This window comes from Paramisgurnus dabryanus, chromosome 10, assembly GCF_030506205.2.
Source record: "Paramisgurnus dabryanus chromosome 10, PD_genome_1.1, whole genome shotgun sequence".
Taxonomy (NCBI): domain Eukaryota; kingdom Metazoa; phylum Chordata; class Actinopteri; order Cypriniformes; family Cobitidae; genus Paramisgurnus; species Paramisgurnus dabryanus.
The window spans coordinates 136,010-161,086 of NC_133346.1; the positions used below are offsets into that span (position 1 = coordinate 136,010).

Sequence of the window (25,077 nt, forward strand, 5' to 3'; positions counted from 1 at the left end):
AAACCTTGTGGACCATTTAGTGATTTTGTTAGAATTATTTTCTAATGTAATAAAGTTTCTTTAACACTTTTAGGACAAACATTTTACTCTTCAGCTTTTACTATTTTATTGCATTTTGGCTGCACATTTTACTTAATTAAAAGATATTTAATCAAAGAACCGTCTCTTGTGTCAATGTGTCTCTACACCACAGGACTACAACAAAACATTGAAAGACAAAAAGCATTTTTACAAATGTTCTTTATATTGACAGGAGAAGAGGAAAAATGTTTCTTGAAATAAATCCATGATTATCCCTCCGACTCAAACTCTGACCAACTTTAATGGGAAGTTTTCTGTTATCAAATGATCGTCATGAAGTACAATCACGATATTCACCTCAAACTCTAAAAGACAAAACAACAATAAACAAAGAAATGAATAAAGGCAATGACAAGTATTTTTATGCAGAATACTGATGTGCTTAGACATTAGATGTAGATAAATATAGAGATGGGGTGAATTCCTGGACACCTGTTTTTTTTTTTTTTACAAAAACAATGGCACTGATATATGTTACGATATGTCGTGTAAGTTGTTTTCAGTATAAAACTTAAATGTTGGAATGTAATTTTGTACACCACATCACAATTTGTTTAATTAAAAAAAACTACAATTTTAATAAAAAAATGAAATGGATAGCTTGAACTACATTATTAAGAGAAAGCAGCCCATACAAACCCGTAATGTCAGCGATTCATTCATTTCTGCAAACAGAGCGGTGACTACACTGTAAACAAAACCTTGTAATGCTTGCCCCGCCCCTAAGGGGTAATTTGATTGGTCTACTGTTTTGGCACTGATATGGCAAAGGAGGCGCAAACGCATCCTACCTGTATACCATGAGTTTAAATCAAACCGGTTTACAGTTTGCCCCAGACAGTATATCGCCTAGCACTAGGTTAAAGCATAACTGCATAGACATGTCTGTGCCACTTGACTAATATTAAATAAAAACATGTAGTGCAATAAACCGCCTGCTTACCGACTTTAAAATTGGTGGTTTCTAGAGTTGGGCAGGTGAAGAGTCGAGGAAAGACCATATAAATGGGGATGGAGAGACCATGACAAACATCACCTTCAGCGATCTGGATGTTCTGTATTTCTGTGGCGTCTCTGGCGTATCCCTCCGCACACCCTTAACACACATGAACACTGTCAGCGGTCTCGCACGGACCGGGCCGCTTCTGCACCATTCAGATTCGTTCATATTGCGTTTTTAAAGGTGACGACAGCACGATTGAGGCGATTTGATTTGCTGTAAACTCACCACAGGTCTCCACTCTGACCAGCTGTAGCTCAATGCTCTTGATGGCGACCTCTGAACTCTCTACCATCAGTTCACCCGTCAGGGGTTGGGTGATCACACAGCTGGTGGCGTCCAGGTGACCCCTGATCAGAAACTTTGGTAAGGCGGTTCTCTGCAGGACACAAATCATTACGTTCATGACTGAGATCTTCTACAGAGATGAGATGAGATTTCTGCTGTACCTCTCTGACGTTGTGCAGCGTGTCTGGTGTGATGGTAAAGTCCACCGGGTTCAGCTGCACCTTTGACTTCTGTGGCTGGACGATCAAATTGATTTCATGAACATCTTTCATATAATATAAATGAGACAGATATACTGTATATGTGATAAACAGACTGACCTGACAGTGCACCATAAATTCACAAGTCTTGCTCAAGTCTTTGGCGAGCAGCGAGCGTCTCATATCACAGCGAAGTGTGTACTGGACAAAACAACAAAAACTTCAGATGCTCACAGTATAAAACAAATAAATAAATAACACCACATCATCCGAGCTGTTATGATGTCAGCAGTGTGTATTTATTTACTGTGTTACCTGTATGTTGACAAAAACCCCATGGTAAGTCTCATACAAGACCCTGTTGCCTTTGGCCTGCAGTGGAAACTCAAAGGGGATTTCAGTTCGACCTGCTGGCACTTTTCCTGGTTTCACCACCTCGATGTTAGTGGACACTAACTGAATGGGCTACAGGAGAGATGAGGGATTTTTTGTAAATATGCAATGACAAATCTCTTGCCCTTCTACTGGTACATAACATTAATGGGGGCACAGTGTAGTTGTGTTTGTGTTTTTCTTGCCTTGACAGAATTATAAAAGGCCTCAAACACTCCGACACTCTTGGAGCTCAGCTGTAGGTTCACCAAGCCCTCCATACTGAGAGAAATACCCTGATGCTGAAGAGCATCTTTACTGCTGATGATCACAACACCAGACAGGACCTCCTGAAACACTCAGACACTGCAGGATTATAACTTCTGTGTGTTTATTACACTTTATCATAACAGTTTAAAGTAAACTCACCCCTTCGTGATATACTTTATTCGCTCGTTTCAGTCTAACATCGAGAGAAACGCTCATCTTCAGTCTTGAATAACTTCCTGTATGTGCATCACGTGCATGCTTACGTCATCTCCATGGCCGTGTTTTGCGCGCTCTTGTGTTTTTAAACATCACATTATTTTAAAGTGGTAAAACGGCTTAATTTTATTCACGATAGTTATTGCATTTGTATTATGAAAGTTGTTGTTGTTGTTATACGTTACACATACGCTTTTGTTTGTTTTTTGCTTGCTTGCTTGTTTATTTGTGTTAAGAGTAACAGAAAGATGTAATACCTTTGTTTTGTTTTGAATTAATTGTATTTTAAGAATTTACAGATTTCCAAGGTAGACATAAATATGCATAAGCCAGGAGGGAGAAATCAAGCATTACACAAATATATTAAAAGATTCACATGTTTAGTTGCTAAACTAAACCAAACATTTTCTAAATTAAAGAAAAGGTGGGGTCAATATGTTCAGACCAATCTTTCAAAGATTTCTTACATAATAGCAATGCCAAAATAAATGAAAAAAAGTTTAAACAAACAGTAAACTAACTGAAATCAATTAAATCAATGTTCTTTTTTTATTTAACAAGAAATCTATTTACTGGATGCGCGAATCTCTTTGACTTGATTTCGCTACGCCCATAGAAAGGTTAAAACGATTGGCGGTTTCCATGACGACTCTTTTAACCGTTCCTGCGTCATGAGGACATCCGGGAACCTCAATGTGTGATTGACAGTCGTCATGGAAACGTTCTCACTCGGCTTCCATTTTGTTTCCGACTTTTTCTTTCTTCATTAGATTGGTGGCTGGCTCGCGTGACATCGATAACGCATAATAAATCGATAATCGATCGGTCCCGCGTTTTATTGATGATCGGCAACGCTGCGCGTTAAGTTTAGTGCGTCAGTGCGGCGGGCCGCTCCTGCGCGCGGGTTTGGAGCGCGCGCGCCATTTTGTCCAGCGGCCGCGGCGCGCGCGCAGGATGAGTGAGTGACGGACGGACGGCGGGACTGCTGCGCTGCGGAGCGCGCCGACGCTCACCGAGAGGCGATCTTCATTTCTCTACGGTTCTGTGGAAGCGGATCCGAGCGGCGAAGGCTTCGATCCGACGCCATTTGGATGGGAATTCTCGAGAAAAGCGTGGATTTATTCTGAAGGATTTTTATCGCTCTCGCCAGAAAGAGGCGCGCGCGACACGGTGAGTGATGACGGCTAGCGCTGCGGCTAACGGTTAGCTGCTTTTACGGATCTCACACAGATACACCCCGGCCATTCGAACCCGCGGATTCCCTTCTCTGATTCGGGCTCGATTTGATGTGCTATGTGGTTCGTTAGAGGGCCAGCAGTTTAACGCGAGTGTTTGTTTGTTTGTAGGCTTCGTTCGTTGCGTTCATAGTTTAGAGGCCCGCGCTGCTAACGGTCAACTAGCTTCGGTATCGGCGGCTCTGGGTGAACCTTTCACCGTTCATTCATTTGATTCTCAACATCGCCGCTTCCAGTGACCGACCGCGCGACTGTCACTCCGTGTTGCTTGTTTGTGTTTATTTCTTCATCGACGCTGTTGTTTCGTTAGCATCTTGTGCTAATGTTGCTAGTGTTTTGACAGCTTTGATTCTCCTCATGTTCGTGGGTGAGATCTACGGAATCAGAGCTGCAGAAGAGAGTGATTCACACGCTGATTCAGTCCAACAAGACAGGAAAAGTTGACGGACTACCAACAACCTTGACTAGTGTCGGAGCTCTCTATAGGTTAACCTACAGTTAGTCTCTGTCGGATAACGCACATGTAGATGTTTTGTTAAGAGCACCTGAAGCGTAGTTTCTGTTTCATCTCTGTGAGGTTTGTGTGTTGTTGTGACACTTTTCGTTGCGTGTGATTGTTTACAGTGACTCCTGGTTGAGATGTTTACTCAACTGTCACTGTTTGGATCTGTGGATCCCTAAACGCATCGATCATCTCACGGAATTATTCGCGTAGTTTCGTCCAGTCAGCGATTGTTTGTCGCTACAAGTTTCACATAAACATGAAAGCTTCGTTCGTCAAAACTCTTAGATGACTGTGTGGTCTGTGAATTCATTTCATGACAGATCTTCACCAATGGTTGTGCAAGTTGAAGATAAACTCAAACATCTAATACTGCAAGACCCTGCTGAAACATCAGGGCTGTTCTCACCTGGAAACCACTCGCTAGTCAGTTCAGGTAAATCTAACTACTCGCGTGACTCTGTCATTGTGTGATTAGTTTCTAATTGTGAGTTTGTTTTCTTGCAGTGAGCTGTGGTTTGCAGATGGACTCCCCTGTCAGAATGATATGAGATCTGTCAGAAGACGATGCATACAGGTGAGCGCTGTTGTCTATTCACAGGTGTAGTCGTGTGTTTTTGGACCTAGATTCAGCCGCTGAGACGGATTGTCCCTTTGCTTTAATGGAAGGCAGTGCGAGCAGGAGAAAAAGCGGACCGTACGGGAATTATCCGGGTGTTCCCTCTGTGTTTATGCGTGTACACAAAAGACACACGTGTGCGTGTTAGGATGAATAAATGGCTTTAGTGTTTATAAACGTTGAAATAAATCACAGGCACGGGTCGGGTGTCTCCGGGGTCGCCTATCGCAGGTCCTCTCTCAGACCAACCGATTCCCGGTTCCTCACCCGAGAGCTTTTCTGTCAGCAAATACTGTGCTGTTAAACTGTGCTGGGAAATGTGTCAAAGTGCAATTCAATTTCATGCCTCTTACCCGTTTTCCTATTGGACCAAACCTCTGAGCTTTGCCCTAGCAACAGAAGTGGGTTATTTGCATAGGCTTTCCCGATTGGCTGGCGCTTTAGCTCTCTGGCCAATGGTGTATCATCTTCCTGGTGGTAGGCTATGGTAATGAGGCGCTGTTGCTGGGGTTGTGAGCGCTGGTTACCAGTGTGAATGTGCTGCATTGTGTTTGCTGGTGAGAGAGGCTGATAAATGACGACTTAATGATCTGCAGAATTTCCACCCGCTGCAGACGCTCACATTTCCAAACACCAATCACTCTCCGAACCTTTTATTCTCTTATGATTTGATGCTTTTTAGCGCTCTTGGAGAGAAATAATCCATTCATTCAATATTTGCATCAGTTGTGTAATAACCCTAACGGAAGAGAAAAGACTCTTAGTTTGTGTTCTCGCTGTTGTCTGACAGAGTTCAGTGTGTGTGTGTGATCCTAATGCTGAGTCACAAACACACATCAGCTCTCATCAGACCTGCATGTATATATATGTGTGTTTGTGTGTGTGTGTGTGTGTGTGTGTGTGTGTGTGTGTGTGTGTGTGTGTGTGTGTGTGTGTGTGTGTGTGTGTGTGTGTGTTTGTACACAATCAATGCTTGTACGTGTCTTGAGAGACTGTAACACTTGTCGTCTTGTGACACAAAAGCACGTCTGTGATCTGCCATTTTGGACAGAGCTTTTTTGGATTTTCTGTAACCTGATCAGGACTCTTGTTTCCTCGCCACACACCTCATGCGTTATTTCGTCTATTAAAACGAGGCGCAGAAAGGGAGCCTCAATGACAAGCAAAGACATCGTGTTTTCCGAGGCGTCCCGTGCCTTTATTCTGGCCGTTTATTGGACGAAGCCGTCCGTCTCTGTCTCGGCTCAAGTCGTGTCTGTTTGTGTGTGTTCTAGGAGGAGAGACCTCAGCATGCAAACCCTCATCTGTCCGGCTGGCTCCCTCGTTTTCTTTCCATTCGGCCGGCGTGCAGATGGATGCGCAGACGCCCCAATCTCACCCGCCGTTCGGCGATGGTCACCCGCAGGGCGCTGACCAGTCGGGCGCCGCGCTGCCGTACGCCTCGCAAGCCCCCCAACCCAACTCCACCCAGGTATGCACGTGCTTGCCGAGGGTCGTGGGAATGTGCCGTGTGATCGAGCCTCACCGCTGTCTTCTGTGTGTTGCAGGTAACCGCTGATATGGTGATGTTACAGAGGCGAATGCCTCAGTGTTTCAGAGATCCGGCGACAGCACCTTTACGGAAACTCTCCATTGAACTGATCAAAACCTACAAACACATCAATGAGGTGCGCACTTCACGTTACTGTATATGATAACCTTTTCTGTGGCTCGCAGATGCAATCTTTTGTAGCGTTTGTTGCGAACTGTACATAGTAAGCATCGGCATAACATAGACCCAGTTGAATTTATACCTTATTTACAAGTTTAACCCCGAGTCTCAGAGACGAGGCTTAAGGCTAGTCCTAGACTAAAACACATGTCCATACAGAGAACAGTTTCCCCTTAAATATCTTAAAATATTATTGTTTTGTCTCAAGATGAGCACCAGTAATCACATTTATAAAAGGCCTGACTGAATTCTTGAATTATATGAATTGCTCATTATATTTATGGGCTGCTAAAGCTTTTCATCAAAGTAGATCAATAAGCAAATGGGTAAATTGAAGTTTGTGAGGGCCGTTCGCACCCAGGTTCTCTGTTGGTTTACAATAACATCACACATACAGTGATACAACTTATCAATACAACCAGATTATATAAGAATATAAACAACTCTGTGTTGAAACAGTTTAATCTGTCCGTATAGTAGTATAGACATTTATCGTGTGTTTGATTCTAGGTTTACTATGCAAAAAAGAAGCGTCGTCACCAACAGGGTCAAGGGGAGGACTCGAGTAACAAGAAGGAGAGGAAACTTTACAACGACGGTTATGACGACGACAACTTTGACTACATCGTTAAAAACGGAGAGAAATGGATGGACAGATATGAGATCGACTCTCTAATAGGCAAAGGCTCGTTCGGTCAGGTTAGTCTCTCAGTACTAGAGAACTGTGGTTTTACTCGTGGAGGTGTGCTCGCGCTGATTGTTGGTCTCTCTGCGACAGGTGGTGAAAGCGTACGACCGCGTGGAGCAGGAGTGGGTCGCCATTAAGATCATCAAGAATAAAAAGGCTTTTCTCAATCAAGCTCAGATCGAAGTCCGACTGCTGGAGCTCATGAACAAACACGACACGGAGATGAAGTACTACATCGGTAATGTCTTTGAACTTTGTTAGTACAACAGTAATACAACAAAGTTGTTTTATTAAATGTATTTCGTAGGCGTTTGGCCTCTCTATGCCAAGTGCTTTAGATCAAGATTGAATGTTATCTCTAACTCTTATCCAGGGTGAGCAGGAGCATCTACTTTAGATCTAGTAGCACTTCAGTACTGAATACAGAGAAAACACACAAGAATATACACATTTATATACAGTTTGACTTTACTCCTTTGACTCTTTGTCAGGTTGTTGTCTTGGGATTTTCTCTGCTGCTGAATGACAGCATTTAGCCTTTAGGTTGTCAGTGTGACATCAGTGTTCAGTGGCACACTTAGGAAACGCTGTTATTTTGATGGGCTGTTATTTCATGTTGGCCTTTTTCTCTCTCTCTTTTAGTTCATCTCAAACGCCATTTCATGTTCCGGAATCACTTGTGTCTGGTCTTCGAGATGTTGTCCTATAACCTGTACGATCTGCTGAGGAACACAAATTTCCGCGGTGTGTCTTTGAACCTGACGCGTAAGTTTGCTCAGCAGCTTTGCACGGCGCTGCTCTTCTTGGCCACCCCTGAACTGAGCATCATCCACTGTGACCTCAAACCCGAGAACATCCTGCTCTGTAACCCCAAAAGATCCGCTATCAAGATTGTCGACTTCGGCAGTTCCTGTCAGCTCGGACAGCGGGTGAGTCTGGCACTTAAGGAATAAACTGTCAGGCTTTTTTGTAGTTAAATTGCATGGTCCCAAAAAATCTTTGTTCGTTGTTGATGTTCGTGTCCGTAAGCAGCAGTGTCTCTGAGCACGTTCGGTAACATTAACGTGATGCAATCCTTTTTTTGTAGATATACCAGTACATCCAGAGTCGGTTTTATCGCTCGCCAGAGGTTCTACTGGGAATGCCCTATGATCTGGCTATAGACATGTGGTCTCTGGGCTGCATCTTGGTGGAGATGCACACTGGAGAGCCTCTGTTCAGTGGAGCTAACGAGGTACATCTCCTTTCTTTAGTCCAACAGGTGCCAACCAGCACCGATCTTCCTTTATTTTGTAGCTGTGGCTGGTGTGCGTTTGTTTTGTGTCTGATGCAATATTGATCCGACATCATGAAAGTTACCTATTATTACACATTAGTCCATGTGTCGTTTGGATTCTGTCTGATTGCAAAAGCAGATGCAGAGGTCAAAAGGCAGTTGGGTTTTTAAATGCACATTCATACACTTGTGTGCATGTGTCACGGTCCTTGATTGCTTCATATATATTTTTCAAAAGATTGCACTGGTACACACACATTCACACACTCAAAGCAGCTCCTGACTGCTGAATAAAACAAGCACAGGGATTTTGCCCTTCCATGTGTGATACGTTTGATTGTTTTTATAGTGTACAATCAAAACGTTAGGTTAGCATTACATTTGCTGCGCCCAACGTCTTTTCATTTATTTTTATTTGCAGGTCGACCAAATGAACAAAATTGTGGAAGTTTTGGGGGTCCCTCCCAGTCATATTCTGGAACAGGCACCTAAGGCCAGGAAGTTCTTTGAGAAGATGACCGATAGCACGTGGTGTGCAAAGAAGACCAAAGATGGCAAAAGGGTGCGTGCCGTATGATCTCGTGACTGACTTAACATGTAGGTTAATCTTTATTCGTTTGCTGATATTGACGGTTGTTCTTGTGCTGTGTGCAGTATAAACCCGCAGGCTCTCGTAAGCTGCACAATATCTTGGGCGTGGAAGCCGGTGGCCCAGGTGGGCGAAGAGCCGGTGAGTCGGGCCACGCCGTCGCTGACTATCTTAAGTTCAAAGACCTGATCTTGCGGATGCTGGACTACGACCCTAAGACTCGCATCCAGCCATATTACGCGCTGCAGCACAGTTTCTTCAAGAAAACTGCGGACGAGGGTACGAACACCAGCAGCAGTGTGTCCACGAGTCCGGCACTGGAACAGTCGCAGTCATCTGGAACCACATCCAGCACCTCCTCAAGTTCAGGTATGACCATAGGGGTCAGTCAAAGATTTGTTAGCAATCCACAAAGGGTTTAGTCCATCACTGACTGACTGAATATCGTACGATTGCAGGAGGTTCTTCTGGAACCAGCACGAGTGGACGAGCCCGATCTGATCCGACCCATCAGCACCGGCACAGCGGAGGGCATTTCAGTGCTGCAGTGGGCATCGACTGTCACAACCTCTGCCCACAGGTGCCAACCAAATTGTTACACTTCCACACCTGTTACATGAACACACAAACATCACAATATTTCTTGCCCTCTTCTAGTGCAACCTTTCTTGTGTACATCTAAATATGTTTTGTATTAAGAGAAGGGATCAAGTCTGTGGCTTGCTGTTCAGTGTGTTAAAATCAAGAAGTGTGTGTACAGCGAAGCGACAAAATACAAGAAAGTTTGAGAGGTCTAGCAAACTATGAGAAAATGTGTGTAATGCGTTCTCCTGCGTTTGTTTTGTGTGACAGGCGAGACAAGCGTTCGTGCCCACGCTGGGCTGGGTCGGAGGAGATGGGCTTCAGCAGGCCGCGGGAGAGACGCATCCTGTCCAGGAGACCACCTTCCACGTGCCGCCCCACCAGCCCAAGGCTCTGCACCCCCACTCGTCCCACCATCATCATCATCACCACCACCATCACCTCCATCAGCACCCGCAGGGCCCCGCCCGTCCACGCCCCCGACTCTACTCGCCATCGCACAGCGCCTCCACGCAGGACTCAATGGAGGTGACGCACGGCCACCTGTCCATGACCTCGCTGTCTTCCTCTGCCTCGTCTTCGTCCACGTCGTCCTCCTCCACGGGGAACCATCACCACGCCTACCAGAGCCGACCGCTGCCGCACGGACTGGGCTTCGGGCACAACGGCAGCATGACTTTGGGATTGGGTGCCTTCTCCAACCCGCGGCAGGAGACGGGCGCACCGGGTCACCCATCGTATCCCGCGAGCACGAACTCCGGGCCGGGCCACTACATAGCCGAGACTCACGTGGGCCTAAGACCGGGCATGGAGCGCGAGGAGTCGCCCATGGCGGCCATGTGCGTGCAGCCGAGCTCGGTGGCGAGCTCCTGACTAGCCTGAGAACGCTCGCGTCGCCATTAAAGCTGCTGGAACAAGACGAGAGCCGATCTCCGATTGGCTGCCGGGAGCCACGACATCACCGTCCGCGGATGTTTAACACGAGGCTTTCTCTCAAACGTTTGCTTTGGTTTATCTTCTGTTCTTTCGATCTCAGATGGTTTTCGATGCTCGTTCACCTTCACGCCGCTGAGTTCCTCTGGAAGATTTGAAGGTGATGGAGACTCCCGATCTCTCGAGTTCCTCTTGTTCATCTGTTTTTCATGTTGTGCAATCGTGTGCTTTAAGCAGAGCGTTTCCAGAGTGCAATGAGACCCTGCAGTTGTGGTCTAGGGCGTGCGTGACAGTGGGCAGTGCTTCTTTAATATGGCCTTATCATTACAGACTGAATAAAGATGAGCTGGACGTTTCTTCATCTCAAAGTGAGAAAAGCTTTCATGTATTTTTGAGTGTGAACACCGTTAATTCATCTCCACACAGGAACACTGTCGGAAACAGAATGGTGATTTGAGGCCTTTTTTAAAGATTTGAATCCTAATAATCCACCAGTGGGCACGTGGTCTCGTCTGTGTGTCCCTCCTGCTCCCCCTCTTAATTTCAGCTTGATCTCGTTGCTCCTGCGGCGCGCCGTGTGCTTTTATTTTCAACCTCAAACTTTTGTGTTGCTTCTTTGGTTTTTCACTTCATTTTTATTATTATTATTATTATTATTATCATGCTGTGAATTTTACACAAGTTTTATTTTTCCTTTTTGATAATTTATTGTACCAAAGGCGTTTTTGTTTTTCTTTCTCTTATTTTGTTTTGTTTTTTTATAGAACATAGATGTCTGTAACCAATAATGTAGCAGTTCTGCACTTTTTGAAGCAAAGGTGTGTCACGTGACGTCACAGAACTGGAAGTGTGGTTTTAATGTTCCTGGACACCACCGTCCATCGCTTAGGAAATTCTGTCGCTCTGTTTTGTTTCGCTTCATTTTCACTCGAGCGTTTCCCATCGGTGGGACGACGGTGCACGTGGACGCCGCGAGCTGCTCGGCTGGTCCCAGAGCAGCTGGACAGTCAGAGATCACATGCGGGCCAGACGCAGGTGCGTGAACGACTCTCACAACTCTCTAAAGCAATCCAATCCCAAGACGTTTTCGGTCCACGCCGGTCTCTCTCACTCTCTCTATCTCTCTCTCTCAATCTCTCTCTCTCTTTCTCTCTCTGTGCGATCGCGGTGGTTTCGAACGGACGCATGGTTCTTTAGGGTTCCTGTGGGCGTGGCTTACGGAAGGGAGTCCATGAAACAGGCTTCAGGTGTTTACTTTGTGTGACCCCATTTTAATAGCTGAAATAGAATTTATGTACATATTTATATTTTTTTAATAAAGGAAGTTTAGAACTCACTACTTTTTTCCTAATGGTATTTTGAGTACATTTAAGTCAACCTGCAGTGGAAGTGGTAGTCAATGGATATCAGTGCTTCCATGCCAAAGTAGTTGACGATGACGACGATGTTAGTACAAATGATGTAGGGTTGAGATGGGAGGGGGAGTAGCTCTTCATACTTCTTCAATATTCTAGACAGGGTATCGTTTGTGGATGTGTCTACAATCAGAACGACATCGGGCGCCGGTTCACATGTTCGTATGACGTAGTACACAGGAACTGTTGTTTTTCTTTCAACTGTGGTACTTCAATAAATGGGTCCATTTGAAAGCGGAAGTCGTGCTGTGGCGGACGGTTTGTGTTGTAGGGTGACAAACATCGACAGAGCTCCTGCAAACATTTCAGGCCACACCTGATTTTACTCTTTAATTCTGTCTCTCTCTCTCTTTCTCTCCCTCCCCCTCGTCCAACTTTCCCCTCGGCTTCCCGTCCGGTTCACATTTACACTCCTCGTTTGGTTCCAGGACATGTGATGATGATGATGATGATGATGATGTAAACAAAACGACAGACGGATATTTGGGATCTTTATCAACAGGTTGTAAGATCAGGACTTTGTGTAAATTAAAATGTCGCTGAAGGGCAGTAATGGACAAACCCTTTGTACTATATTCAAGCGGTCTTATGTATGATTATAAAAAAACAAAGTTGCTTAACTTGTACCTGGTCTACTCTTGTTTCTTTATTCTTGACCGTTTCTTCACACACATTTTGAAATATTTGCCATTACACACAACCAAGAGCTTCAGAGATGAGGCGGCACGAATTTACTTTTCTATTTGAGTTGTTGGTTTTTGACTCCTTTTGTACAGCTTAATGTAAAATTGAGTTATTTCTCTCTCTCAATAGTACACATGCAGCTTTAGTCATTATTCAGCAAATATAATAAATAAAGAGAGAGTTCACCCAATATAGACATTTATACAAGTTTATAACAACATGAGAGTGATTAAATGGTGACAGAATTTAAATTTTTGGGTGAACTGTCCCTTTAACCAGTTACAGCAGCTACAATGCAGTTTGATGTCATCGTTTTCCCGGTGGTGACCTCCAGATGGCAGCACAGACCAATAAATGTCACCTGTGCTGTGTGTGAAGAGTTTGTCTCCTGTCCTTCCTAGATTATTTCCTTTAGTCTGAAGTTTTTCCATGAAATACTAGAATGAGGCGCGTTAGTAAAACCAAAAGGCAACATCTTACGGTTTCTGATACCGCAGTAACAGAAGATGACAGATGTCTTAAAATCTTTATATTAATTAACATTTAAAATCTACAGCCTGATTCTGTAGTTTTCAGATATCAATAGCCCGTGGACATCAGCAGAATTTGATTATTTATTACATTTCTGTCGTCATCAGTAAATGAAACTCGTGTTTCCACTTCATTTTAATACCTCGGTTTCATTTTCAGACCTTAGTTCATCTTAGTGCATCCGTGTTTTGTAAAAAGCGCTGTTATTTGAGGATCATGTATTGTAGATTCATGTAATAATTCTGCTCCTGTCTGTGGCAATGACATTAATTAGGCTTCGTTTAGAAGTGAAAAGAGGCATACGCGCTATGAATCCCATTTTGCACTTTAAGAAGTGAGTGTAAGGTCAAACTGAGGACAGTTTCTACTTATCGTTTTATATATGAGGCCTCTGATGTTTTTCTCTGGACGTCCGGTGATGGACATCTCATCTTTGTGTCAGGACGGCTCATCGGGTGCAGCTAACCGTTTCAGTGTTTTAATTAAACTGTTTCTGAATGATGCCTTTTAATAAAAAAAAACTTAATCACGAAACGTAACAGTCCTCTTTCTAAAATTTTTCTGGTCACAAAATAAACCTATTAGTTGAATTAAATTAGTTTAAAGTCGCTATGAAACAGAAGCTGTTGTCTTATTTTCCCCTTGGTGACGTATATCCGAATGAAACGGCTTCTGAAATGAATAAAGTTACGGCTGGACATCTATTCATACATTGAGAACTGATTGGATCGTTTGAAGTTGGGTCATGTTGCTATTGGCTAATCACTGCAATCTTTCCCAGGAACCCACCCACCTGCCGCATCATATGATCGGAAATGCACATAATAATGAAGCTTTCAAGGGGCACACGTTCAAGTTCAAAACAGTCGCTACATTTTGCTACGGTTTCCGGGTTGGACATGTTCCCTGTAAACGGTGTGCATCGGTGTTTGAGATAGGGTTTCACTTCACCAATCAGCAGCAACATGTAAATAAACCATGAGGTAATAAAGAGACAGCTCCCACAATGGATCCAAGTTGGAATTTAGTCTTTCATTCTGGACGGCAAGTGCAGTTACTGTAATGTCGAGGGTATTTTACAGTATTAACACGAATTTGTAACGATTTCTTCGTGCTTCTGAAAAATGTATAAAGAAGACAAAGAATGACCATCTCAGCTGCCGTAGTTGCAACTCCTGCGTCATTAGAACAAGGTGTTCAACACATCACCATTTCTGTTTAAAAAACGTTGTGCAAAGTGGGGTTGGGGCTGAATACAGCCCTGATAATCATTGTTAAAAAAACAATATTCCCAAAAAAGATTCAGTTTTTCGTGTATAATTGTTGCATTATTTTCTACAAGACGAACCAAAGTGAAAGTGTTTAGATCAGGGGTCTGTGAGTTGCCCCCCAAAGCTCATTCTATTAATAGTTTAAATCGTAATATTTATTTATTACATGTTTTTCATTTTATGTTAACATATATTAACGTTTTAAACAATACTAAAACATAACAAGAAAAGTAAAAGTAAAACAAAAAAAGTTTTGAGTAGACTTAGTTTTGAGTATCAAGAAGTAGCCCTACAGATTGTTTTATCCATTGTGGTAGCCCAGACCCCTGATCTAGATGTTTGATTCATGATCTTCTTGTGACAAGTAATCGTCTAAATCAACAAGAAAATCGCAATGAATCGCTGTCGTGTTCGGTACGATTGAATAAACACTGTGAATAATGTACCACATCATGAAATGTTAAGATAAGGATCTGAAGACAAGTTAAATGTTAATCTTCCTGATTTATTATTTCCCAAGTGAATAAACTGAACAAAATTCAGACAACATTTGAATGGCTTGCGATCAGCAGGGAGTTTAAAGGGCACTTAATAGACAGCATAGACACATTTGATTCTTTCTTATCAAGGCTTCATGGGGGATTTATTATAAAGAGGTGGTTTCCCAGACAGGGATTAGTTTAAGACAGGACTAGGCATAAGTTTAATTCGGAAATATAACTTGTTTTAACAAACATGCCTTACTAAAAACAACACCTGTGTCCAAAACAAAGAGCACTGATGTATTTTAAGATATGTCCGTGAAAGTTGTTTTCGGTTTGGACAGCTCTTAAATTTCTTCTAGTCTAGGACTAATCTAATCCCTGTCCGGGAAACCGCCCCAAAGAGTTGTTTTTTGTAACCTCTCTCAGTGAGATTTTATTATGATCTTATTAAATGTTATTGAACAAAAATTAAAAGAACTTTATGTGATTGTGGATGCAGGAATGACGTCACGCTTTAACTTGAGATGTGAAGGTTCGGCTCTTTGGTTTTGGGTGTGAGGGACACGTCGGACTTCTATCAGCTGCTTCTGTCTGACAAAATGGAGAAAAACAAACTGAGCGTCTGTGATGAGAAACCACTCAAGATTCTTTCTATTTTAAGAATTCTCTTAAAAATCAAATCATCAGAAGATTGATGTTTATTCTCACTGATCTCGACATTGTTCATACTCTTAAAAAAATGTCTGTAGAAATGACAGGGTTACTGCCAGCTGTTATCCAGTAACTTTACATTGACGTTCTTTACTGGCAGTTTGTTCAAAGTTAAATGAACATTAAACATGAAGAAGTCTTTATCTTTACAGAATAAAACTATAAAATAACAGATTCATGCAAAGCATTCTGGGAAACAAAATCTGAAGAAAAAAACAGAAAAAGGTTGATGAGGATTTCTGGTTCCCAGGATGCTTTGCATGAGGCTCTTATTTAATAGTTTTATTCTGTAAAGCAGTGGTTCTCAAACTGGGGGCCCAGTTTAATGACATTTAAAAAATACATTCAATTTATCATAAACTCTGTGTAATTAAACCTCAGCAAAATAAGTCTACTATCAAACAGCACTAAATTGTATACTTTAATATGTTTTGTTTCATTCAAATTTTGGAAGTTTTGGAATGTTTAATGTCTTAAATTTTCTTAGGGGGGCTACAAAGGGATGCATCGTACACAGGGGGGCCACACACCAGAAAAGTTTGAGAACCACTGCTGTAAAGATAAAGACTTCTTCATGTTTAATGTTCATTTAACTTTGAACAAACTCTTGCCAGTAAATAACATCAATATAAATCTACAGTAAGTTGCTGGTGCATAACTACGGCAAATATTTTTTACAGAGATCAGACTGCAAATTTGATTGTCATTAGGATTCAAATCGCTGATTCATAATGGCACATTAATGTGAGTTTGAACATCACAATGGAAATCTACTGCAGAATATTAAAGTTTCATTTCCGTTTATCCCAGAATAGAAAACATCATTGAGACTTTATTGACAGACACGGGTCACTATTATAAACTCCAGGAGAGTTCAGATAAACTGAGGGCGCGAGTAATGATGACGGGATTGTAATGGAGGTGAAAGAATCCTTTGCGTTTAAATGGCAAATAACCAAATTATGATAATGAAGAACAGGTGGTAAACATGAATAAAAAGTCCTGCTTTTAGGACGGAAGGATATTTTGGGCAGACATGCACAACTACACACGTTCACACACAGACACACATACACAACAGACGACTCCGGGCCGGATCCGCACTGCATCTGGGCCAAAAGCGGCCTTATAACTGCACACGATGGGCAATAAACCCCAAGTCATTCCCTATGGAGAGTCACAAATGGGCTGCGTGAGGGGCCGACCTGCAGATACGTCATTTTCAGATCTGTTTGATCGGATCTATTTTGACAGATTTGATCGTAAACTGTGCGTACGCAAAAATCCACAGCAAAGTCCATATTTATAAAAACTTTCTCTTTGACGTGAAAAAAGTGCTTAGCGCCACATCAGGGTCTCAACATATGTACGCACTTTTGCCTGTCCGATTCTGCATTTTTGATAAATGATCGTAAGATTAAATTTAGGATGGTTTCTACGCAGCATTATATAAATGAGGCCCTGCATGCGGTACGCTGACCAGACGTTATGTATTTCAGTGTATTACAAATTATTTAATCCTTTTTGTTTAACTTTATTAGTAACAATTTAATCCTTTAAAAAAAACTATTGTTACTGATAAGTAATACATTATTAATTTAAAATGTATACGTTATTACTTTAATCTTGTTTCAAAATGTCTTTATCATATATGCATAGCTGTTTATTATTTTATTCATTTGTATTCATTTATTCCACTACAGTGAATATTTGTAGATTGAAGGCTCTTGCGCTGGAATGAGCTTTTCTCCTATGTTGCCACAGATTTACAATTAAACTTTTAATGACGAGTGCCACTAGGGGGCGAATTCCGACAGTTGCGTCTAAATGTCATGTACAGTGGAAAGGCGGCTGAAGTCCGGATCCGGTGCGGATCTGGTCCGGAGTCGTCTGCTGTCTGCGCACACACCGCTGCCCAGTTATGCCACATTTACCTCTGCAGTGCTCAAACATTTCAGATTTGCATCCAATATAAAGACCTGCTGTGCCATAACTGTTATGACCTACAGTACTTTAAATTATGTACATCAGAGAAAATCACCTAACGGGATTGTTTTGTCCATGCGTGGTTAAATAGGTCTGGAAACCCAAAGAGTTTCTATTTCAGAAGGCAGAATATACAGACGTACAGTTGAGTCAGATTTATCAGACAACCTCTGGTCAAATTGTCACACATCGCAAACCAAACACATATATATGTATATATATACATACAAAAAATACAAATGCAAATGCCCTAGAATATATATATATATATATATATATATATATATATATATATATATACTTGTGTGTGTGTATATATATATATGTATATTATTCATATATAGGTTTTAATCTTTAAATTACAAATGTGAAAATATCATTTCTTATCTTTACAAAAATCATTTTGAAAACCATGCAGTTCATCCGTCAACACGCTGCACTCTTTGGGCTGAGAGAGAAGCGCACGTGCAGTGATTGGATGTTCGTGTCCTCCGCCCGACTCTGGGCGCTTTCCTGAGCTGACCTCTGACCTCAGCCGGTTCAGAGGAGAGGGCGGGGTCCTTGTTTCGTCTTACACTTTTGACTCATTTTCGATATTGGCGATGTCTCCGTTTCTCTCCGTCATCTCGTCTGTTTGACGGCTCTTCTCCAGAGGGTCATCACGCGAGTCCAGCGCCCCCTGTTGACTCAGTTTGCTGGCCACAGACCAGGTGAGCGGCAGACGCGAGCGCGCCGTCATTTCGGCCAGCTCTCGAGCGCTACAGCTGGGTGTGTTGGTTTCATATATATCGTGAAAGCTGTTGTAGTCCACTTCGTAAAAACCATCTTCCAGGGTCAAGACAGGGGTGAAGCGGTATCCCCACTTTATTTCACTGGCAACGTACGAGCTGCGTGCTTGACACGTCATTCCTGAGGGGTCAAAAGAAATGAACACGGTTAGGAAATGGGCATGTTGTTACACCACAACTGCAAACACTGGGATTTCTGTTGTTTCTCTCGACCCTAACCCACAGATAATTTATTATAACATGTTAAAATTACCACTTTGAAAGTGTGGGCAAAAATGTGCTGTTTTTGGGTGTCTCCTTTAAAATGCAAATGAGCTGATAATCCAAACACTGATCACCATAATGATGGTTTGTTAAAAATTGAAACTCAATTGTGCTGTCAATTATTTTGTTGACTTTCTCTCTGCACTAAATGGCAGTGCCGTGGTTGGATAGTGCAGATTAAGGGGTGGTATTATTGTAATAAGACTCACTACCTACATCACAAAACAGGCGAAATGACCTCATTTTTCACAGTTTTGTTATTTAAGGGAACAACAACCACATTTTATAACCGAACTCACGCTCACGGACACACAAATGCTCACAGACACACAAACCCACAAGGACACACAAACGCTCAGGGACACACAAACGAACACAGACACACAAATGCTTACACCTACCCAAACACACACACACACACACAGTCCAAGCTCTAAGAGAAGAGCAACGTGTCGGCTGTGATTGTGTCTCTCTCTGGTGTTTTTTATCATGACACGTGTGCTGCGGTCTCATCACCATGACAACAGGTCAGCAGTGACAGTTCCTATTTCCCAGTCGTGCCTGAGAACCCAGGACCTCACTGTAACTACAGCACAAGAAATAATCCTGATAATGAGATGCCTGAAGCGTTAATGCTCACATCTTCACTTTCAGCAGCTCACTACAGGACACCGCAGTCTCATTTCTCCTCGCTTCACGTCGTGATCCTCCGCTCATACTGAACGCATCAGATATTATTACACACCATCAATAGCAATTGACCGTAACCACAGCCGTGGCCAAAATCATAATGATGCTAACAATAATAATGACACTAACAGTCTCTTTAGATAATGTTGTTATATAATGTCAGTGGGTTTTCCTGATGCTGCGTCGTCACCATGGCAACCGCACTCACAGTCCTCGAAATAGCATCACAGTTACAGTGAAAGCGAACGCGCTGTTTCTTTTGCCTAATTGTACTTAACACCATCCACCATTTTAGCCTTTATTTAGTTTCTGAAATCCTGTGTGTGTGTGTGTGTGTGCGTGTGTGTGTGTGTGTGTGTGTGTGTGTGTGTGTGTGTGTGTGTGTGTGTGTGTGTGTGTGTGTGTGTGTGTGTGTGTGTGTGTGTGTGTGTGTGTGTGTTTGTGTGTGTGTGTGTGTGTGTGTTTGTGTGTGTCACAGCAAGTTGTGGTGCTCTGTTTGTGTTGTTACTACATTCATATAACAACAACAACATGTCTTTTAATAGTTCACGATCATGTTACCAGACATAGAGTTAGGTGAAGGGCGGTGTTTTATATTAAGTCCTCTGGTTAGATTACCTAAACGTGCTTTTCTTACATAACCTTTTGTCTAAAGAAAAAAAAGTTGTGATCATGTCAAACAGCTAATCCTTCATTTCAATGGCAACTTTAAACTACAGTTTTTCTGAAATACAAATATTACATGTAAGTTCTTATGAAATGATAATAATATATGACATGAAATAATTGTACTTTAAATATGTTACATTGTTCACATTTTTATACACACAGATACACAACAAAAACCCAAAAAGTTAAACCCAAAAAACAATTTTCTTGAGTTAGAATATTAATATTTGAATATGAGATCTGCACGGTGTAAACTGTGTTTTAGTGATTCTACCCTTAAAGTCTTTGGCTATGTGTAGTTTTAATGGTCTGCTGATATAAAGTGACATCTATGAAGTCCTCAGCCCACTGCTTTCACCGACTCAAGACTCATTCACCAAACCCACTGTCACTGTCACTGAAGAACTCTCTCATCTGATCCCAGTACAGCTGCAGTCCTGTCACAACTGAGCTTTAATTCTTACTCAAGACCTATAAACAACTAATCCTCCAATCGTAGATCATGTGCACATACACACACACACACATGTTGGCGTATGTGGTTTACGTGTACAATTTCATAGACGAAATGCATTTTCTACTGTACAAACTAGGCCTACTTCACTACTTTGTTTTAATGTTGGCCATTATGGGGGTACTTGGTGAGCCAAATATTTTCTGTGGTGGTAGTTTGTGTAAAAAGTTTGAGAAGCACTGTTATGTATATGTATTGTGTGTATATTTAATATGATGTATGGCATGTTTCAAGCCTCATCATCATCAGTGATGATCTCTGGAGGACAGCAGCCGTACACAACATTATTAACATTCATCTAATTTTATTTATATAGAGCTTTTTACAATTGTTCATTGTAATGTGTCCTAATATGTGTTTTCTGGAACGAGGAATGATGCACCTTTAAGTATTCCAAAACAACTTCAGACAGCCAATCACACCCAAGAGCTTCCCATCTTACCTGTAGCTTCTACCATGCCTTCCAGAATCACCACTATCTCCAGCTCCTCCTTGGCAAGATGCTGTTTGGAGATCTCCCAGAAGGGACTCTGTTGATTAATCTCATGGCAAATGATGAGCGGAGATACCAAGAAGAGCCGGTCATCTCCGGTGTCGTAGCCCACGTTTATGTCCGTTTGATTAAGAGGAATAAATTCTCCCTCCTTGGTCTGTTTGGACTTGATCAGCTTGGCCCTGATCGACGCCTCCACGATGTGGGAGTTGCGCAGATCCCCTACACGGAACATCAGACACAGCCGGCCGTCGCGCATGGAAATGACGGCGTTGGTGGAGAACACCAGAGTCTCGGCGCGCTTCTTTGGCTGCGAGATCTTCACAAACATACAGCCGACCATGAAGGCGTTGACTATCGAGCCCAGCACGGACTGCACCAACAGCAAGACGATCCCCTCCGGACACTTGTCGGTGATCACCCTGTGGCCGTACCCGATGGTCGTCTCCGTCTCTATAGAGAATAAAAACGCGGACACAAACCCGTTGAGGTTGTTGACGCAAGGAGTCCATTGGTTGTCTCCTATATGGTCCAGATCTCCTCGTACGTACGCGATCAACCACCACATGAAGCCGAAGAAGAGCCATGTGACGGTGTAAACCAGCACGAAGATGAAGAGGTTGAACCTCCACTTGAGGTCCACCAGCGTGGTAAAGATGTCCGTTAAGTAGCGATAGGTCTCGCGTACGTTTCCGTGGTGAACGTTGCATTTGCCGTCTTTCCGAACGTAACGCTGGATCTTCTGCTTGCTGCGCTCTCTCTCCTGCAGCACTTTGGGGATATCGTCTCGTGCCTGCTTGGGCAGTTTGGGTTGTCTGACCGTGACGGTGCTCTCGACATCCTGCTCCATCTGGACTTCTGGAAGGTTCTGAACCTGGAAACAGATAAGGTCACAATCGATGAGAAACATCTCGGACGTCTCTCTCGCCTCCGTTCATCCTTCAGCTTTAAAACATTTCAGTTTTACGTACGACAGAAGAGTTTGTGTGTTTTCCTAGGAGGTAAAAAAAACTTTTTGTCTTTTTGTCAAAACAAACGTGTGTGTTGCAGTGTCCCATAATAAAAGCTTGAACAAAGGTGTCTGTTTCCATTTGAAGTCTTGCTTGCACTGCTCAGATCTCAGATTCTCAGATCTGTCCTCTTATGCTGATGCAGCTGAATTGAGTCGCAGTATGTTTAGTCTTTATAAAAACTGCATTTACTGCATGGAGTCTTGATACCAACTGAGCTGTCTGTGTGATGCAAGTCTGTCTATTGATTCAGCACGTCCAACACTGACCTTCTAACGCCTTTAAAATACACACACAGTCTCATCATCATATGGCTTTCAGTGTGATTCTAGACAAAATCCTCCATCTTACACCAACAATGAATGTCAAAGAGACAGAAATAGAGAGATAGACAGAGAGAGAGACTTTGAAGACTAATTCTGGTGCCATCAGTTGCTGGCAGCCGCAACATAGACAACAGACAAGTAGCTTTGGATGGTGACCTAATAATACCTTCTACGACTGTTCGCAATCTTGGTGTTCTCATTGATTCTACTCTTTCATTTAATGACCACATTAGTAAAGTTGTAAAAACAGGTTTTTTTTCACCTACGTAATATATCTGTCAGGAATTTGGATACACAAAACACGAACCCAAATGCAGATGTGACGAAAAAGGGATTTATTGAACAAAACAGGGATAAGCAGAAAAACAAAACCCACGAGGGGGCAAAACAAGACAAGGGAAAAACACGACACTAAACTAACACTAAACTTAACAAAACTAACAATAAACTTTATAACACATAAAAGGGCAAAGACTAAGACTTACTATACTCAACTGTTCACAGGCAGACCGACAAGATGTGTGACAAGACGAACGTGCAACGAACAGCAAACACAAGGACAATAAATAGGGACAAAGTAAATTACATACACCTGGAAAATAATCACGAGTAAGGGATCGGGGAAAAAGTGACGAGACCCGGGAAATGCGTGGTCAGAATAAACCAATACTACAACCACACATTTCCCACATAGAACATATGTACTGTCAGAACCCTGCCATGCTAAACTAGATCTAAATACCAACAGGATCCGGCAGGATTCTGACAATATCTCACATTCGCCCATCACTTAGTCAGCAGGATTCAGAAACATTAATACATGCCTTTGTCACATCCCATCTAGATTATTGTAACTCACTACTTTATGGCCTTTCTGTGAAAAATATCAAGAGATTACAATACGTTCAAAACTCTGCTGCTCGTCTGATTACACATACCAGAAAGTATGAACATATCACACCAATCCTACATCATCTTCATTGGCTTCCCGTCTCCCTCCGTATAAACTTTAAGGTACTAATTCTGACCTACAAAGCTCTCCATAGCCTTGGCCCTACATATTTATCCAACTTAATCCAGCCTTATGCCCCAGGTCGCTGTTTACGCTCTTCTAGTGCAGGACTGTTAGTCACTCCAAAGGTCAATTTAGTGACTATGGGAGCAAGAGCTTTTTGTGTTGCGGCTCCTAGGTTGTGGAACTCCCTTCCACAAGATATTCGTCAGGCAAACACCCTTCTCTCCTTCAAAAATCTCCTAAAAACACATTATTTCTCTGAATATTATTCCTCTGCGTATAGTCTATAATGTTTTTTTTTTCTCTGTCCTTTACATTATTCTTGTAAGTGACTGCTAATTTTGTTGACTTTCATGTTTGTATATGATTATCCTGTACTATCCTTGTAAAGCGACCTTGGGTGTTGAAAGGCGCTATATAAATAAAAATTATTATTATTATTATTATTATTGTAACTTAATTCGCAAAGCATCCATGCAGCACAGAATGACAGACAGGACTCTATACAACATGTTTGCCAGTGATGTCTATCTGTCTGTCTGTCTGTCTGTCTGTCTGTCTGTCTGTGTATAAAGAAGAAGTGGAGTGACTCTCAGTCATTATTCTGTCCCTCTGAAGAAACTGAAACACAAAAGACTTCACTAGAATAGAATGGATTAGGGTAGATTAGATTAAATCAAATTAGATTAGGATTAGGATAGATGAGGATTATATTAGGATAGATTATATTAGGATCGATTAGATTAGGATAGTATAGATTAGATGAGGATTAGATTATATTAGGATCAGATTAGGCTATATTGGATTAGGATAGATTAGATGAGGATTAGATTAGGATATATTAGATTAGGATAGTATAGATAAGGATAGATTAGATGAGAACTAGATTATATAAAGATCAGATCGGGATAGGAAAGATTACTCTAGATTAGGAATAGGATATATTAGGGTTAGATTAGGATCAGATTAGGACAGGAAAGATTAGCATCAGATTAGGATAGATTAGATGAGGATAGACTAGATTAGAATAGATGAGGATATAGAATATATTAGATTAGGATAGATTATATTAGGATAAGATTAGGATAGATTACATTAGAATAGATTAAAATACGGAATGGTTTAAGGGTGTGTTTAGGGTTGTAATCTGAGTGATATAACAGGGAAAAAAATATTTTAATGAATGTTCCACTAAAAAGATTATATTAGCAAGCAGAAATGACTGTTAAAGGAATAGTACATTATGGAGGTCTTTGTGTATCTTCAGCTGTGTGCTTAACATCTATGATCAAAATATCTTCTTTTGTTTTCAACAAAGTAAAAAAAGTCATACAAGTTTAAACAACATGAGGGTGAGTGGATGATGACAGAATTATATTTTTTGGGTATACTAATCCCTTTAATGATCTGCTTTGAGTACAGTGATTATGTCAGATCTGGTGAGATCACATTTATGAGACATTAGATTTGGTGCCAATCCTGAACAAACATCTGTAACACTCAAAGAGTGACAGCAGACAGACAGACAGACAGCATGTCTCCTCTGATACGTACAGACATCACACATGTCCTTCATGAAACTCTGCACAGGTGTGTAACACAAACACACAACCAACAGATATCAGAACTTTAACAGACTCACATCTGTGGTCATATTTATCTA

General features: G+C 42.0%; 3 protein-coding genes across 5 annotated transcripts in view; 1 reads left to right on the forward strand and 2 right to left on the reverse strand.

Annotated features, from left to right (window-relative positions):
- Positions 1-223: 223 nt before the first annotated feature.
- On the reverse strand, positions 224-2,626 carry vps26c (VPS26 endosomal protein sorting factor C). The gene is made up of 8 exons (XM_065264915.2): positions 2,371-2,626; positions 2,148-2,291; positions 1,885-2,034; positions 1,690-1,770; positions 1,531-1,605; positions 1,310-1,460; positions 1,025-1,177; positions 224-386 (listed from the first exon to the last, which is right to left on the reverse strand). The coding sequence occupies exons 1-8, from the start codon at positions 2,425-2,427 to the stop codon at positions 304-306; spliced, it is 894 nt and encodes a 297-aa protein (XP_065120987.1). The 5' UTR covers positions 2,428-2,626; the 3' UTR covers positions 224-303.
- Positions 2,627-3,011: 385 nt separating this feature from the next.
- dyrk1aa (dual-specificity tyrosine-(Y)-phosphorylation regulated kinase 1A, a) lies at positions 3,012-12,603 on the forward strand. Of its 2 annotated transcripts, XM_065264897.2 has the most exons (13): positions 3,012-3,597; positions 4,488-4,600; positions 4,672-4,741; positions 6,058-6,254; positions 6,331-6,450; positions 7,005-7,193; positions 7,273-7,420; positions 7,825-8,111; positions 8,270-8,416; positions 8,880-9,020; positions 9,113-9,416; positions 9,506-9,627; positions 9,900-12,603. In XM_065264897.2, the coding sequence occupies exons 3-13, from the start codon at positions 4,732-4,734 to the stop codon at positions 10,500-10,502; spliced, it is 2,268 nt and encodes a 755-aa protein (XP_065120969.1). In that variant the 5' UTR covers positions 3,012-3,597; positions 4,488-4,600; positions 4,672-4,731; the 3' UTR covers positions 10,503-12,603. The 2 variants fall into 2 exon arrangements, with proteins under 2 accessions (XP_065120969.1, XP_065120979.1); XM_065264907.2 differs by lacking the exon at positions 4,488-4,600.
- Positions 12,604-14,947: 2,344 nt separating this feature from the next.
- The window catches only part of kcnj6 (potassium inwardly rectifying channel subfamily J member 6), a 33,474-nt gene continuing 23,344 nt past the window's right edge, over positions 14,948-25,077 (reverse strand). For both annotated transcript variants that reach the window (XM_065264866.1, XM_065264858.1), the window contains 2 exons: positions 21,013-21,937; positions 14,948-18,554 (listed from right to left, as the gene is read on the reverse strand). In XM_065264866.1, the coding sequence (XP_065120938.1) occupies positions 18,217-18,554; positions 21,013-21,913 (1,239 nt within the window). In that variant the 5' untranslated portion in view covers positions 21,914-21,937 and the 3' untranslated portion in view covers positions 14,948-18,216. The remainder of the gene's footprint in view (positions 18,555-21,012; positions 21,938-25,077) is intronic.

Coding starts and splice junctions, on each gene's coding strand:
- vps26c (XM_065264915.2), bottom strand. CDS start 2,427: ATGAGCGTTTCTCTCGATGTTAGACTGAAACGAGCGAATAAAGTATAT. Junction 1,771..1,884: donor GGGTTTTTGTCAACATACAG/GTAACACAGTAA, acceptor TGTTTTGTCCAG/TACACACTTCGCTGTGATAT. Junction 1,461..1,530: donor CGCTGCACAACGTCAGAGAG/GTACAGCAGAAA, acceptor TGTGTCCTGCAG/AGAACCGCCTTACCAAAGTT.
- dyrk1aa (XM_065264897.2), top strand. Junction 7,194..7,272: donor GCAAAGGCTCGTTCGGTCAG/GTTAGTCTCTCA, acceptor TCTCTGCGACAG/GTGGTGAAAGCGTACGACCG. Junction 7,421..7,824: donor GGAGATGAAGTACTACATCG/GTAATGTCTTTG, acceptor TCTCTCTTTTAG/TTCATCTCAAACGCCATTTC.